The sequence below is a fragment of the Epinephelus moara genome, chromosome 4 (genome assembly GCF_006386435.1).
Source record: "Epinephelus moara isolate mb chromosome 4, YSFRI_EMoa_1.0, whole genome shotgun sequence".
NCBI lineage: Eukaryota > Metazoa > Chordata > Actinopteri > Perciformes > Serranidae > Epinephelus > Epinephelus moara.
The window spans coordinates 17,516,834-17,534,306 of record NC_065509.1 but is presented as its reverse complement, the minus strand read 5'-3'; the positions used below and the strand labels follow the sequence as shown (position 1 = coordinate 17,534,306).

General features: G+C 42.0%; 2 protein-coding genes across 2 annotated transcripts; one reads left to right on the top strand and one right to left on the bottom strand.

Moving 5' to 3' along the window:
* Positions 1–120: 120 nt before the first annotated feature.
* Positions 121–8,120, top strand: dok3 (docking protein 3). The gene is made up of 5 exons (XM_050041930.1): positions 121–376; positions 2,872–3,174; positions 3,454–3,544; positions 6,192–6,379; positions 6,681–8,120. The coding sequence occupies exons 1-5, from the start codon at positions 320–322 to the stop codon at positions 7,560–7,562; spliced, it is 1,521 nt and encodes a 506-aa protein (XP_049897887.1). The 5' UTR covers positions 121–319; the 3' UTR covers positions 7,563–8,120.
* Positions 8,121–9,313: 1,193 nt separating this feature from the next.
* Positions 9,314–10,678, bottom strand: atoh1b (atonal bHLH transcription factor 1b). Its single transcript, XM_050042311.1, has one exon. The coding sequence runs from the start codon at positions 10,408–10,410 to the stop codon at positions 9,670–9,672; it is 741 nt and encodes a 246-aa protein (XP_049898268.1). The 5' UTR covers positions 10,411–10,678; the 3' UTR covers positions 9,314–9,669.
* Positions 10,679–17,473: the final 6,795 nt, after the last annotated feature.

Genomic DNA, 17,473 nt, shown 5'->3' with positions numbered 1-17,473 from the left:
ATCTGGAAAAATAGAAAGGTGTGGTACCATTTTTGTCTGATGAGGAAGTTGCTAAAACAAGCAGAATGCAAAGGGAAGTTTGACTCAAGAAAACAGCAACACACATCTTGTGTGCCCTGTCTTTTGCAACAGTCAGGTTGCAGATCAGAGATATCTTGTCTGGACTTACACAAGTTGACGAGAGGATGAAAGCCACTGGTGACGTAAAGGAAACAAATGCTCTGGTGGCGTAGAAAAACCTAATTATAACCTCTTGGTTTGTTACATGTTGACCACAGAGCATCGAGACCTAGAGTAAAGATTTACAGAGCTCACAAGCATGGATGTTATCTTCAAGGAAGGGAAGCTGTACCTTCAAGGGGTCAAGTTTGGAAAGGTAAGTTTTACAGAAATTCACTGTACTTGTGAAACAGTGAACATTGTGGTTGTTTTAAGTCTGTGGCAACTGAGCAGCTCGGACAAAAATACGTTACGGTACTTTGCTTTGATGAACTGCCGAGTTGAGACAAGCAAAGGCTCAGCTGACAATACAAATATTTCTCAGAAGTTTTATGTCTTGATGTAGAGCATGCCATATCTAAACTCATTGCATGCAAATACATATATTGCTCCAAATATCAAGCCTTAGTAAATGATACAGATACACAAACACTAATGCAAATGTGGAATCCAGTGATACTTCTCAAGCAATGTTGCAAAGGTTTCCAACTAAGTCAAATTGTTTTTAGTATTTACTGAAAGAATAAATTTCCCTCCACTCAAGATGGCATAGATTTAACGTGGTCTTGTGAAACTGCATCATCCTTTTTGCCCTTGAAGAAGATCTTTTCAAATGTCCCTGCAAGGCGTTCAATGGGTTTGGCAACTCTGAAGTCATGCAAGTCGGCAATCTTTTCACTTTCTTGGACTTAAAATATAGTAATTCTTCTGTTCAGGTCAATGTGGAGATAACTCTGTTTGGCTAAGGAATAAGTCACAAATCGCCATGTGTTCATATTTCCACAGTTGCTTTTAACTTCAGGAAATGCATTGTTCCTTATTCAACTCGTGTTGGTGTCTCATCAGGTAATCTCAATATAACCCGCTGTAAATACAGATTGATATTAATGGTGGAAATCTGGTATTTGTTCACCCATATTAGATACGAATTTATAATAACTGAGGCTGGTTCCATTTGCAAGGCTTGTATTTTGCTGTTTCAGTCAGTTAGACTGTATCTGCTCCTATTATTAGTAATATGTGAAACTGTGAATTAAGTGCTAAATTTCCTTTGAAAGTGTGATACTGATTCACAGATAGCTTAAAATACTGGTCCTCAGATAACATGGAGACCAAACGTGTGAGTGACATCCTATTTTCATGAGTGCTATATCGTAGGCGTCTGGACTTGATGTTGACGCAAGCAAGTCCAGTTGCCTACGATATAGCACTTACAATTACCATGACCTGGATGACTGAGAATCTTCACAGACAAGACGATATCCTCTTTTGGGTCAATATGATGTGGTTTGTGAAAATCCCTTCAGTGTGGTTCGCACTGCCCTCTCTCAAACTGTAAATTAAGCTACAGGTGGGCAAAGGCTAGTCTTTCTTAGGGCCACGTTTTGCAAAATTCAAGCAGCATGACTAATGCACAAAGTAACATATTTACTTGATATTTGTAAAAAGCGAAATAAATAAATAATCTGATAATTAAACTTTGCACAGGGGTCATTTTAAAGATGAAACAATGCTTAATTGAAGGTTTGAAATGAACAGAAAAAAAATGAACAACATCACAAAACAATAAAAATAAGTTAAGTTAGTGATAACAGAATGAATCATTTAAAAAAAAATAGCTACTGAAACAGAAAATGGTGCTATAAATAAAATGAAGTCAGACAAAATGTGTACTAAATAAAACAGTCAGTACATGCTCAAATTAACAGGCTGTTTACGGGTCTGGGTGTGAACGAGCTAAATGCAGCATGCAGTCACTGGAGGTCATCTGAAAACAATGAGATGCATCTTGAAATAAATTCTGTAAACATACAGATGGTATTGTTGTAATGCGCTTTGTAAAGAGTAATCAAGAGTTTGTCTGTGGCCTTACTCCTAATAACCCATCTATCTATATCTGTATTGTCTGAGAGCTGTAGAACACTTTGAGCCATTTAATCACTGATTTTTGAAACCCAACCATGTCAGCAGGGCTCAGATCATCACATGAAGCAGAAATGTAGAGCTGTGTATCATCTGCGTAACAACAGAGACAGACACCGTACTTCCTGATAGTATAACATAATAACAAAAGATCTAAATCACTCATGAACTGTGCCACCCATACACTTCATAAAATAATTGACTTAGCGACCATGACATCACCCACTGGTTTGTGGACCCCCATTATGTAGCCTCGGGTTTTGCATACTCTGCATTTTGGCCGTTGACATCTTGGTTTTCTGGAGCCAGAGGTTACCATTTCAAAGGACAGGATGGAGGTGTGGAGGAGTGAGGGGTTGATCTGATTCATAGATTGTAGTGGTACCTCATAGACTGCCTGGCACTCAAAGCGGTCCTGTCCTTAAATATGTGCAACTTCAAGCCTTAATAATATGTAAATGGTTGATTTATATAAAAATTCACCACCCTTACAGTTGTCATAGGTGTTGCAATTAGCTATAGAGACCTTTTTTTTTGTATCTGGTTGTAAACATGTTTATTTCTGCTGTAAAGTTGGACATTGTAATGCACCAGCCTCAAGTGGCAATTTGAGAAATTGCAGTTTTTGGAACTTCCACGCTGACCTCATTTTTCAGCCCCTTAGGTTGCCACTTGGTGCCACCCACGTATTAACCTTCACTACTTTTTCCCTCCTTTTATCTCCAACAGAAAACATGGCGGAAAATATGGATGGTGCTTTTGAAGCCCAGCTCCATGGGCGTCGGGCGGTTGGAGATCTCTAGTCTACTTGACAACAATGTTGCTACTGACCAGAGGAAAGTCTCTTGGCCGAAAACACCTGAAAGAAAAGTTGTGCGTCTGAGTGACTGCCTCAGTGTCGTCCCTGCTCCAAAGCAGTCTTGCCCCTCTGGGTGCACGGCCTTCTACCTAAACACCACTCAATGCACCTACACTCTGGCCTCCACAACAACCCAGGACTGGCTGAGTGCCCTCTGCCTTCTAGCCTTCCAGGTATCACACATCTCTCCTCTTGACTGGTGCAACTTTCTTCTTCTCTTTTTACATCAGGAGTTGTACTTTGGAAAAGGTGGGGATAAACCTTACCGACAATCAGACAGGACAATGAGGAAGTTAATACAGTATCTGTAACTTCTGTCTCTTCACTTCTCTAATTCTTGTGCTTGCACAAGCTATGCCCTTTCTTGCATCTTACCTCTTTGAAGTCATAAAATGGTGATAAGAGGGTGGTGTACACTCCATGTAATGTTTACCATGCCACTGTGTTTACAGAAGGATCCTGGGGAATCAGACAAAGGGGCTTTCGAGAGAGGAAATGACTTGACCATGGCGGACAATGACCTTTACTCATCTTGGAAAACCGGTAATGCTCGTCAGTCTGTAGATGACAGCTGATCAGTTAACGAGCAATCAAAAAAAAATTGTTTAGTTTAAGTTAGTCTTAGCTATTTGTCAGATTGTCTGTTGGTGTTTCTTGCCCTGTCAAGCTATATTATAGTGATGCTGCAACGCTCTCACATCAGCAATCAAAACTTTGACTCAAGTTGCAAGAAACTGGAATGATGGTGTAAAATCAAAAATCAAAAGTACGTATTTTTCCTTTCAGCTGTAGTGCTATTTATAAATCTAGATTGTTTTGGTGCCGACTTGCCAGGTGTTGGAGATATCGGACGTAGAGATGTCTGCCCTCTCTTAAATACAATGGAACTAGATGGCACTCAGCTTGTGGTGCTCAAAGTGCAAAAAAAAATACATTTAAACAACTTTAAAGGGAAATTTCGGTTTATTTCAACCTGTCTCCTATCGTCCTAAATTTGGTTCAAGTCACTAGTGACATACAGATAATAGTTAGCATGTTAGCCATTAGCCTAGATACAGCCGTAGCGTCAGACCTGTTAAAACGTAAGTGAACAGGTAACCTTCAAGTGCAAAGTTAGTCCACTAAACAAGCTTTTTTTCCACAAAGACCGCCTCATACCGTTAGGATAAATGTCAGAGAACATATAGAAAACGACATGTAAACGTGTTGTCTTACCTTACCGGTGTGCTGCCATGTTTGTTTACCATTTAGCTCTGCTTTCCAAAGCGCGGCCGAAATATCGCGAGAACAAGCAGCGATCTCATACCGTGCCTGAAATCTCGCGAGAACAAGCAGCAACAGCTGGAAGGCAGAACCGGACAGTAGCCTGAAAAGTTCATTCATTTATTTTATGAAAGATTTATAGAATAATGGCTGACTTTTTGCCAGACTTCGACTTTGTGGAGGAGGAATTTGATTTTGCAGAGTTTGATGGCCGCCCTTATTTATTTGAGCCAGAATACACTGACGAAGAGCTTCGTGAAATTGAAGAACGGAGGAGGAGAGAGAGAGAGGCGCAACAGGTAGAGGACGAGAGAGGAGGAATGGCTGCTGCAAGGCTGCGTAGCTCTGGAGATTGGTGGTGTACCTGTGAATGCTGTGCCCCAGTGCCCACAGAAGAGGAATGCCTCTGTTGCAAGGAATGGGACCGGTTGCAGCCTTATTTTCAAGGTCTGGATGTGACCGAGGACGAGACACCTCCACCTGGAGTAGTATCCAGCTGGGCTTTATCTAGAGCTCGCGAGATTTCAGGCACGGTATGAGATCGCTGCTTGTTCTCGCGATATTTCGGCCGCGCTTTGGAAAGCAGAGCTAAATGGTAAACAAACATGGCAGCACACCGGTAAGGTAAGACAACACGTTTACATGTCGTTTTCTATATGTTCTCTGACATTTATCCTAACGATATGAGGCGGTCTTTGTGGAAAAAAAGCTTGTTTAGTGGACTAACTTTGCACTTGAAGTATGCCCGTTCAATTACGTTTTAACAGGTCTGACGCTACGGCTGTATCTAGGCTAACGGCTAACATGCTAACTATTATCTGTATGTCACTAGTCACTTGAACCAAATTTAGGACGATAGGAGACAGGTTGAAATAAACCGAAATTTCCCTTTAAATAACTCAAAGATCTTGTTATGAGCAGTTTCTTGTAGGAACTATTTTCTTTCTACTCAACACACCTGTCAACCATATCACTGCTCAGGAGGAAGCGTGCATCTACTGCTAGCTCACCTAGCATCACTGAGCTAGACGCCATAAATAATAACATCTCACGCTGTCACAAGCAGGAGTCTCTTGTCCATGAGTAGATGCACAGTTCCTCCTGAGCACTGATTGAATTGGCAGGTGTAGTTCGGTAGACAGAAAATAGTTCCTACATGAAACTACTCACAACAAGCTCTGTGGATTATCTTGAGTGATCAGGTCATGATTTCTAGAAAGAGACGTTGCTGCTGAGTTTTTCAAATGCATTTTTGCCACTTTGAGCACCACAAGCCGAGTGCCATCTAGTTCCATTATATTGGAGGGAAGGCAGACATCTCTACAGCCGATATCTCCAACACTATGCAACTCACACCAAAACAATCTACACTGATTAAAAGCACTAAAAGTAAGGGGGAAAATATGTATTTTTGATTTTGGGGGTGAACTGTCCCTTTAATAATGTCTTAAGAGTGAACTGGAGAATGTATTATAATAAAGGAAACAGACAGGAAGAAGCTAGCAGTAGTGAAGTTGAGATGTCACAGAGTCACAAATTCAAGACATCAGCAGAAACCTTGAATATGTGTCAGCAGCAGCTAAAGTCACTAATTTATTCAAACATGAACGGCAGAATGCATTAGCGTCAGCAAGCTCTGGCTTACACACATTTATTTCTTTTTATTTCCTAATGGATTACACTTCCGCTGAAAAATCCCGGCAGCCCAGTCACACTGAGAGATTAGCAGAATGCAAGCAATTTTAAATCAGCCCTTTTCTGTATAAGAATGTATTTAGTGTATATTTATTCCCTATGCTAATGTATTGCTGCGCAGACAACATGTGAAATATCCAGTACTTTCATGTGTAGTTACTGCGTGCTGCACTAACCTCAGTGTACTGTGATGTTTAAAGTGGCTGATGATGTCATGTCTTGTCATGTTTAGACCTGACCCTTCCTCCAAACCAGTACCAAGTGACAGTCCAGAGCACAGAGGCATCCAGGAGGTGCAAGTTGTCCGGGGAGTATCTGGTCTCCACAGAAAAAGACGCTGTGACTCTGCTGGCCATCAATACTGGTCACATATTCTATCGCTGGCCGTACAGGCTCTTACGCAAATACGGACAGGTGGAGGTAAAGTACTTATGAATTCCCCTCATATTGGAAATGATGAAAATATATTCAAAGTGCATCACCATAGTCATGATAGACCTGGCATTTAGCTGGGATCATTTACATATCTTTGAAGGAATAGTTTGACATTTTGGAAACTGTGCTTAATGGCTTTCTTGCCGAGAGTCAGATGAGAAGATGGATACCCCTTCTCAGACGGTGATATCGCTCTTCTCATCTAACTCTCAGCGAGAAAGTATGAGAATATTTTCCATAACGTCAGCATATTCCTTAAGGTGTGTGTTGCTGCGTGTGATTGCAGGGTGGATTTAGCATTGAAGCCGGCCGGCGCTGCGAGTCAGGAGAGGGAGTGTTCATCTTCCTGTCCAGGCACGGTCCCCAGATCTTCCAGAATATATCAAGGCAGTGCTCTGTGGAGAGGATGTCCCCTTCTCAGCCAACCAGTGTCCACAGGAGATCCTTTTGTGACTCTAATCTCTCAACCACAACCAGCTGGCCCTCTGGTCACCATGTCTACAGTCCTGCAGATGTTTCTGCAGACACAGAGGATGAGTCTGCCGACCACTACTCTACTATAAATGACACCCCTGTGCTAAATGTAAAGCGGCTATCTCTTGTCCAAACTCATCTCTCTAACAGCAGGGAGGCTGTGGGAGATGAAGATGAGGATGAGGCTGATAGATGTCATTCCCTGGAGGCTGTAAACCTGGATAATGTCATCGAGGACAGCATTTATTACAACCTAAGGAGAGCCACACCTCCTATAATCAGACCTGATGAGTTCAAACCTGCAGGGTTCTCAGAGTGCATCTATTCAGATTTGAAAATAGTTGATTTTCCCTTAAATCCCCAGCTGCAGCCCCTCTCGACACCCCTCCCTGAGTTTGTTCCCCATCTTCGCCCCTCCACCCCGCCCAAGTCTGCTCCCAGCACCCCACCCAGGCCCCGATACCAGCGCCAGCCCCCTGCGAATAACTACATCCCGCCAGGGTACAATACACAGGCACAGGCGGTGGATGACATGACGGAGATGGAGGAGGCCATCAGCTCCTCTACCCATGTTGGCCCCACAGAGGCCCCTGGCAGTTTTAAACACAGGCTGGCAGAAATCATTTCTAAGGACCTGGCAAAGTTCCAGCCACCTCTTCCCTCTGGAGCGGGCAGCCCCACATTTTCTCAGTAGCCTATTAGTTAACAGACAGACTAGGAGGAGCAGCTTTTAACCATGATAGACTGTCATAAAGCATAATTAGTTTCTTTATATCTTTGAAATCCCTTTAGCTGGGAACATTTGGCATCAGATTTTGGCTTGTAGATGTTTGTATATTTATCTGTAACCTGAAAAAAGCATCTGGAATGCATTTTATTCTGTGGATTATCTTTGCAAAAACAAGATTTGAGTAGTGTTGTTCTTTACTGCTGGAATTTTAAAGAAGCTACAGTATATGTACCGCAGTATCTTTAATGTGACATAGCCGTGAGCTGATAAACTGAGGGAACACTTGTGGACTGTTTCATTATGGAAATAGCTTTGGGAAAAAAATGTTTCCTTGTTACCTCGGCAGTTACCGTAATATATATGGTAATATTTGAATATGCTCAAAATACCCCCATTAAAAAAAAAAGGCAACCACTCTCTGCTGTCCGGAGTAATCATTAGCAAATGTAATTGTAATCATAAATAAACTTAACAAATTGCCATTATTACTACTACCGGTCCTAGTATTACAGTGTGCTGCAGCTCTGCATGTGATTTATGCCTGTGGTGTTGCTGCTCTCCAGCAGAAGCTGCTGTGGGAAGATACAATCAGTGTCAAAGACTGTGCTGTCTCTATTTCATCATTTTCAAATGTATTAAAAGATGAAAAACTGGAGCGTAATTTGAGTGTTATGTAGGCTATATCACTGTCAGATGTGATAGTTAAGTGTTAGTATGTCATAAAAAAAAGTCATTAAAAATTAGTCATAGTGTGTGCACTGCGGCCCTCAGCTGGCTCCCTGATATGGCACTCAGTACTCAAGTCTTTGAGAACTGATCTAAGATTGTTTGAAGATGTTTTAAAATGGTCTGTTTAGCTGTTTCAAGCCCCTTGGGGGTTGGGTCACAGTAGATGTAGATCAGGGGTGTCAAACATACGGCCTGTGGGCCAGAACCGGCCCGCCAAAGGGTCCAATCCGGCCCACAAGATGACGAGACTAAGAGGTGCCAGTTTTCAGGAGCAAGTTAAACAATGCATACTTCATGTAAAAGTCTGAGGCTTTCCCACCCTGACCAGAATACAGTTCTTTGATATATCAATCAATACTTACTGTGACCATGTTTAAAGATATTGAATGTTGTGCAAAATACTGTCAATCAGCAGCTTCAGTTCATAAGAATCTGTATCAGGAAATGTACGGATAAATGCACATGTAATGACAGCGAGAAGTAGACTGACTAAATGTGGAAAAACTGAGTCATTCTGTTGAACGTAACTTATTTTTGTCAAGCCATGTCAGGCTGTTCATCTGTTTTGTAAAGGGATGAACATCTATAGAATGTACTTGAAATTCTTTACATAACAAAGCAAAAGTATTGGAGCTGATGGTGCTTATAGGTTATTGTATGATGGTTTTATTGGTCTGGCCCACTTGAGATCAAACTGGGCTGTATGAGTTTGACTTTGACACCCCTGCTGTAGATTAAAAATGGTCCCTCCCAATGTTAAATATGTGATTACGGCCCTGATTGTTGAACAGCAGATTTGGAGTTAGCTTTATGTTTGCTCTCCTAACTTCCCTTTGTAAAGAGCGTACGTTTGTTTTGTCACACAGCAGTATAACCGTTTTGCAATGACTAAAACATTTTGAACATGGAGGCTTCAGTCTGCTTCACATGGTATAAATATTGACATGTAACAAAATGAAATACACAAAACAACTCAAAATGCACACTGGTGTTTTAAGCATATCTTTATTGTAGCAAAACAATCATCATAAAAATACCCCATAGCTTTACATAAATATCAAAATAATTGTTTTAATTTAGACAAATGTCACTGACACTGGGAATGTCTGTAGTGATGGTTCAGACCTTAAAGTGCATTAAAACGGCCTCTGTGGCCTTAGGAAGTAAAAAAAAAAAAGGTGAAAAAAAGGTTTCAGTAAGTTTTTCTCATTGACAGTGCAATTTCTAAACTATTTCAAATGACAGGAGAAAATAAAGGACTATGTGATATGATCAATGTTTCTACAAGCTGATATTTGGTTCTCCTGGTTCTGTCTCTAACAGACACTGCAGTGGTTTTGTGTTACTGTCTTCCACTCAGACTCTCCTCCATGTCACTGAGGTGCGAAGATTCCCCATCACTGCTGTTGGAAGAAGTCACTGATTGATTTGACCCCAAGTCAGATGTAGGTCCGAATATTATGAGGTGGCCGACGGAGGCGGAGGGGTCCCGCTGTTCTCCGGTCAGCGGGTTCGGGGACTGCACAGTGTCCGCTGGCCGCAGAGAGTGGATCAGACTCCGCCTGGAGGTCTTGTCCGCAGCGGCTGGACGGGGACTCCTGCACTCCGGGTGAACTACACCAGCCAGCAGCTCCGACAGCTCAGTGATGTAAATCTGCGCCATTTGGAGGGTGTCGTACTTGGACAACTTTCTCTCGTTTTCCAGGGAGGGGATGACGCTCCTCAGCTCGTCAAACGCCTTATTGAGGCCGTGCATCCTTCTCCTCTCTCTGGCGTTGGCTGCGACGCGCCTGTGTTTCTGCGGGCCAAAGTGGCTCGGCTTTCCCCCCTCTGCTGCCCTGTCACAGTCTGCCTCTGCGGCGCCTGCAGCAGTCTGGCACACAGGAAGTTTACTCATTGGCACAAGTTTCTCCAGCGCGAGGCCAGAGTCTGCAGCTCCGTGCGCGTCCCTCCTGGAGAACGCATGGATTGAATTAGATGAAATCCAAGTCTTGGAGTTGATGTGGGCAAGGTTGCGCTGCTGCAGCAGGCTGAAGTCCTCTGGGTACTCCGGCCAGCTTGAAAGCTCTGCTTTTGCAGTCATCACTGCAATGGCCTGTGGTCGTGCACGGCAGGGAAAAGGTCACACAGAAGACTCTGGCTGATGCCCTCGTCTCTGGAGTGCTTTGCACCGCGCCAGCAATTTATACCACCTCCCCTCAGTCACCTTGGTGTCACTCCCAGCTCCTCAAACAGCCCTGACAGCCCTGCAGCCTCAGGAGGCAGCAGCCAATCGCACAATCCCCTCTGACCCTGTCAACGAACAATTAGACAAAGCTCGACTTTTTCTCTCCCATTGTGCTTTGTAACTCAATCACGACCTTGTTATTGTGCTCGCACAGAGGGGAGCCGCGGTATTAATCATTTAAGAGCGTGGCATATATGTTTCAAAAGTTTAGGAGAAGATGTCTAATGAAGCTGTTCAGGAAAGTCTGAGCTGCATGTCTGCTGCTGGCTTTATTATTTTGGTTTTCCAGAAATAAATAAATTAACATGCCCAAACTGTTTATTAGTAAATTAAACAACCTACACAATTAATTTACACAATTATTTTGTGATTTCTATTTTTATAAGATTATATATTATTTTTATAGGGTATTTTAAAGGTGTGTGGGGCGTCTTGGCAGAAATTGAATATAACTTAATAAGTCTGTTTTCCTTAGCTTATAATCACCTGAAAATAAAAATTGTCATGTGTTATCTTGTTATCATGTGCCATTTGTTTCTACAGTAGCCCAGAATGGACAAACCAAACACTTGCTCCAGATAGAGCCATTTACATTTTCTCATCAGCCACCGTAATTAGCAGCCCCTCTGCAACAAGCCGAACAGCATTGAAAAAACACTCATTTTTAATGTGAAACCGCTTTATTCAGCATCTTTACCACTTTAATTAACTGGGTCTGTTTGTTTTAGAGAGGAAAAGACCTCTGCAGATAATTCGGCTCCTAGTAAAAGCCTCCTGAACGTCTGGATAATGAGTTAAGTTATAGGAGAAAAAATATGAGCACATATAAGCAGGTGTTAGGCTAGCAGCCCATCTGCAATGTGCCTATCAGTACTGATTTGTTTTGTGAGACTGCTTTATTCAGCGTTTTTATCAGTTTTAATCACATGGTCCATTTGTTTTGGAGAGGAAGAGACCTCTGCAGATAATTTGGCTCCCAATAACAACAACTGTAACTGGGAGTTCATGCTTGGCTCATGGTAGAAAGTTCAGCTGGTTGCAAACCTTACAGCTAGATGCCCGTAAATCCTACACACTTTTTCTTTAAAGCTTAGTATTCATTTAAAGTTCATCAGATATTGTATGAATTTAGTTTGTTGTGCAATTAAGAACAAACCTTTAAGATCTTATCATCATCATCATCATCATCAACAAGATCATCCATATAGACCTCAGCCAATCCCAGTCCATGGAAAATGAATTTGGGCATCTTTCTCATGAGCAAAGGAACTGACTCCTTCACTTCGGTCTGACCCCTGAGGGATCTGGCAGCGTTGAGGTTTGTTCTCAAACAAACAGTAAAAGGTGGACAATCTTTCGCAGATTATTTGCAGAAGAATAATAAAACGAACAGGTGGAAGGCAAGGCTTGAGACACACCTGTCTATAGCACAGCCATGATAACTGATAAGTTGTCTGAGGGCAATTTATGAATCATTTAGCGAGAAGTGAGGATCAAAACATGCATAGGCCTGTGTCATAATGCAAAAAGTTCCATTAGGCTGTTATTATTATTATCATTATTATTATTAGTAGTAGTAGTAGTAGTAGTAACATTAGGATTTTATTTCCTAGGCTTGATCAAATCAAGTCAGATGAATTAATTTTGATCAGTCACGTGGCCCCTGTGCCTATCAGCTGGTGTCCCCTGGCACCTAACACAAGCTACACACCTCTGTCACAACCAGTGTCACCCACGTCTCCCATATGCCGTGCGCAGCAACAACTCAGCTTTCACACTGACGCTCACTGCTCTGACACAAGAGCTAATCACTCATTAGGTCATCAATTACATGAGAGGAACCACTTCAGCTGTCCGGTGGGAGATCTGAGATGTTGTGATGATGGCAACTTGGACAAATTTAGCATTCAGTGGCCCTCTCTCCTCTTCTTCTGTGTTTGTGTATGTGTGTGTGACAGTCGGGGTCGCACACTAGTAAAGAAAATCACCGTGACCTGCCTCGCTGCCAGCAGTTTAATGAGGCCTGGTCTTAGTTGAATAAATCGGCACGCTCTCCTTCCCGGGGTGTCCATTCATTTTTTGGGCGACATGAATATTTCATTCCTTCAGCCCCACTGCCAGCGCAACAGCCTGCAACCCTGCGTGCTGGCTTTAAAAATGCGGCTACACTTCCCATCTGGTGCTGGGCGTGAGCGGGGGAGTGGCAGCGGAGGCCGAGGAGGTGTGAGGAACATTTCTGAGGTCAACTTCTATTGACCTCCTGCAAGAGAGAGACTGATGGGTCCCACCAGGCGAGGGGGTGGGGGGTGGGGGCAACAACATCACTGTCAACTGGCGAGTTGAAGGCAACTTTCTGTAAGTTATTTCCATACAACGCAAAAATACTCCATTACAAATCTGAGTCTGCATTGAAAACTCATACTGAAAAATATTATTAGCAAAATGTAGGCCAACTTCCAGTTCCAGTGTGTAAGATTTAGGGGGACATATTGGCAGAAATTAAATATAATATCCATAACAAGGTTTTCATTCATTTATAATCACTCAAAACTAAGATTAATCTTGTTTTTGTTACCTTAGAATGAGCATACATACATACATACATATGTAACGGGTCCTCTTCCGAAGTCCAGTTCACACCACTGCAACTTTTCTCTGCAACATTCTAACAGCAGACATTTCCTGCTAGGGAGCAGACATGGCCATAGCATAGACGTATAAAGTCAACAGCAAGCTGCTGCATTCAGGAGTGGTGGAAAGTTGCATACTTTCTTACCGAAAGATGACATAATTGTGTTTGTCTCATTTGTATGTGATTTTTTTTTAATAACCAATAAGATGCAAGATCTGGCCCTTCAGATATTTTCACGTTATCTAATCTGGCCCCCATTCAAAAAAGTTTGGACACCCCTGTCCTACACACTTGGCACATGGGAGAAGTTTCAGTTGGTTGCAATCTGCAACGTCACCACTAGATGCCACTAAATCCCAAACACTAGACCTTTAGGTATACACTTATAATAGCAAAAATTGCAGATTTGCATTAACTTGATAGTTTTTCTGACTTACAAATTATCATCTCAAAATTCTGAGAAAAGTTGTCGTGAAAAAAATCTGCTATTGTTTGTCTGAACTGATGAAATAATTATTTAATTAATTCAGAAAAACAGCAGATTTTTTTAATTAAATAAATGCTTCACGCTTCCAAACATTTGAGTGTCCAAAAGTGGGTTAAGTACAGTGAATTTCCAGCACAGAGCTTTTATTTTGAAGTGCCGTTTCCTGCTGTAGAGTGAGTGATAAATGGACAACTAGCTCAACGACATGGCCAAATGCAAATATGACACCGAATGTATTAAACTGTGTGGACCTTCAGCTAATGACTAAGGAGAAATCTGGACAATGCATCATATTTTAAAAACAATATATTAAATCTGAAACTTTAACTTATAACTATTGGCTCTCAAACAAATTCAGTGAAATAAAAAGTACAGTGTTGGCCCGGTTCCAAGAGGCAGGAGATAACCAGAGGACACACTGCTGAGTGAAACCCTGTAGACTCTCAGAGTGGCACATAGATGGATTTCTGGCTCCTGGACTCTCTGTCTCATGATAAACAGGAACAGGTAGGCTGTAACTACTGCTGACTGCAGCAGAATGTAAACAAGTGGGATCAATTTGTTCCCGGTGAGGACCTGTGTGTTCATTGCCTTGGAGTGCTCCTTGTAAACTCCTTGAAGAGACTTTCAGTGAGAGGCTACAGTGTCCGATGGAACGTCCCATGATGCGAAACAACAAACCAACCTGGCACAAAATGCCTCAGCAATCTCACAACTCAGTTTACAGCTAATAATGGTTTCACAATATGTCACCAGCTTGGCAACCAGAGCGCCATCCACGACTGCAGCTGCCAGATGACGTTGGTGATGGAACCTGGCAACGGTCCCAACAGTTTATCTTGACCCATAACTATTTAAACCCTAAACCCAACCAGCCAACCACAGCAGCACCCTCTTGTGTCAACACATGCTCCGTGGCTACTATTTAACTCTGATTAAAGTTGTTAGAGCACACACTGTGGGTGGCAGTAACTGGTGAGTACAAATTAATGCCTCTCAACCAGTCACACTGTTTGGTTGCAGTTGAACATCGTAAAATACTGTGCGTCTACTTTGCAGCAGGGATTGGTCGGTTCCTCGTGGGCTGATAATGGAGAGACAGAGTAGTTCCAATAATAATGCCTTGTCTCATTGTTCTAATTTCTAGCAAATGAGGCAGGCCTAATAGTGAAATTATAGCAGTCCTCATTTCACTGGGGATGCCTTAGAAGCTCCTCAATTATCCCTGGGGAACAGTTGGGAATCATGCCCAAGCGATCTATAATTAATTCAATTTTTAGAGATTTCGTTTGATGTGTCGTGTCTCTGTCTCTTTGTCCACCTGTTCAAGACATTATAATATCCTATAGGAAGAACAATATGTCCATACAATCCACACAGGCTTCAGAAATTACAATACCACTTATATTTTACAGGCCTTTTAATTTTGTCATCATTTCCCAGACAAAAAAAAAAAAGATAATTTGGTACTAATTAAAGAGGGAAAATGGCAATCTCTCAAAAGGATTGCTCCATTTAAACCTGTGTAACGCTTCATTTATTAATATAGTCTTCATATGTTGAGTTGTACGCTTGTCTGCTTAAAAAAGCTCAACTGACCTGCTGATTCTTTCTATTATTCTAGGAGTTAATTTGAATGCATTGATAGGAAGTGTACCACTTTAACACAGTCTCAAATTCCCTCATAATTGGTGTCCATAGTGATTTCCAGGACAATTTCCTACAATATTATTTGGAAGTCACGGACCCACAAAACCAAAATGGCCAAAGGTCAGATTACACAATTTCCAGACGCAGTTTCATCAATAAACAGTAACAGTAATTAACAGTAAGCAGTGATGTAACCAGGGGTCATCAGGCGTTTCAGGTCTTTCAGCATCATCCACCCACGCCCAGGTGACCCAGCTAGTGTTGATCAGACTCCAGCCCGTTTCTAGGTAGCTACTGTGGTCCATGGATATCTCCTTTTGATCCACAGCCATCTTGATGCCCTCTCAGCAGCATCAGTGATGTTCCTGATGGCTCTCTTGCTGTGCAGTCCTCTGATCCCCAGCAACATGAGGGCCCTGTAGTGGGACTGGCTGGCAATCCTCAGCAGCCAACCTCGATGGGGTAGCATAGGGTCTTCCAGCAATTACTTTGGCATTCACCGGCAAGCTCCTCATCCTCCTAAACGCCTCTCCCATCCAGTCTTCCAAGGACACAGTCAATTCAAGCAGGACCACCTGCCTTGATGTAATTCTAATATAGATTTGTCTGGGACACATCCCCTCCTGTATTCAGATCTGCTCAAAATGTCCCCCACAATATGTTGATACTAGAAATACTGCCCTGCGGTTGTATGCCTCTGTGCACCAGTCAAGTTTCTCTTACAGTTTATATCCATGTCTGTGAAAACATGGATGCTTCACACCCATCTTCCCCTGGCCACACAAAGATCTATACAATCAGCATAGTTTCAAGATTAGTGTCATCGATTCAGTGTCTGACCAAATGTTTCCCCCTCTGTTCCTGAGATATGACGTTGAGTAACGTCCAGAAAAGTGTTTTAAGCAGAACATTATGACATCACAGTGAAGTTGACCTTTTAACCTTTTGGGTGTAAAATCTCATCACTCCCTAATTATATGAGGTTTTGTCAAAATTCTTGACAATTCTTGAGTCATGGCCAAAAACACGTTTTTGGTAAGGTCACACTGAACTTGACTTTTGACCTTTGATCTTTGACCACCAAATTCTAGTCTATTCTTCAGTTCAAGTGGACGTTTGAGTCAAATTTAAAGAAATCCTCTTAAGGTGTCCTGGAGATATTGCATTCACAGGAAGGAGTCAGATGCAAGGTCACAGTGACCTTTAACTACCAAATTCTAATTAGTTTATCGTCAGTCCAAGTGGACGTTTTTGCCAAAATTGAAGAATTCCATCAAGGCGTTCTTGAGATATTGTGTTCAAACGAATGAGACAGACAGAGTAACAGGGACCTTGACCTTTAACCTACGACCACCAAATTTTAACCAGTTCATCGTTGAGTGCAAGAGTTTTTGCCAAATTTGAAGAATTCCATCAAAGCGTTCTTGAGATGATGCATTGACGAGAATGGGACGGACAACCCGAAAACATAATGCCTCTATATGGCTTTTAAAATTGCCATGCATTCACCAGCAACCAACAATGGTGCTATCGCTGTTTCGTTTCATATTTTTCACATATCTCACGTAAAGTCAGAGTAAATTGTCAATCATTAATATTGTGCTGCACATGTCATTTATGTAGACAGTTGTAGCTTTAATTTATTGCGTATTTGTATGGTATACTTTATAGCTGTACATGTTCAAAATACAATTTTTTATTTTTTAGTTTGTTTTTTCTGGGGTGGGGGAACCCCCGGCAGATTTGGTCCCCCCAGTGTTGACTCCCTGGCTACGGCCTTGTCAAATATATTTTAATTTTATTGTGTTTGTTCCTTATGTGCACAATAAACCAACTCTTACTATACTTTTTTTAGATTCGTTTTATCATGTTTAAATGTGTAGTAATATATAAACAGGTCGACACGAATTTAATAACACAGTTTTCCCTCACCATCTTACTTCTCTCTATACAGTAAGCCACCGTTTTGCCTCGTGCCTCTCCAGTGTTTTAATTAAAGACTCCTTAATTTTGCAACAATACAGCGTTTCCATTTTTTCCACACAATCGTGCACCAGGAACAGTGCGCCTCTTGATGTTGGGAGCAGTCTACTCTGTAATTATCCCCACACACCCGGAGCTACGGAGGTGGCTCTCCTGAGCAAAGAGAG

Excerpts from the sequence above, each read along its gene's own strand:
- dok3 (XM_050041930.1), top strand. The coding sequence starts at position 320 with ATGGATGTTATCTTCAAGGAAGGGAAGCTGTACCTTCAAGGGGTCAAG. Across the intron at positions 377-2,871 it reads AAGGGGTCAAGTTTGGAAAG|AAAACATGGCGGAAAATATG; the intron begins GTAAGTTTTACA and ends TATCTCCAACAG. Across the intron at positions 3,175-3,453 it reads TCTGCCTTCTAGCCTTCCAG|AAGGATCCTGGGGAATCAGA; the intron begins GTATCACACATC and ends CTGTGTTTACAG.
- atoh1b (XM_050042311.1), bottom strand. The coding sequence starts at position 10,410 with ATGACTGCAAAAGCAGAGCTTTCAAGCTGGCCGGAGTACCCAGAGGAC.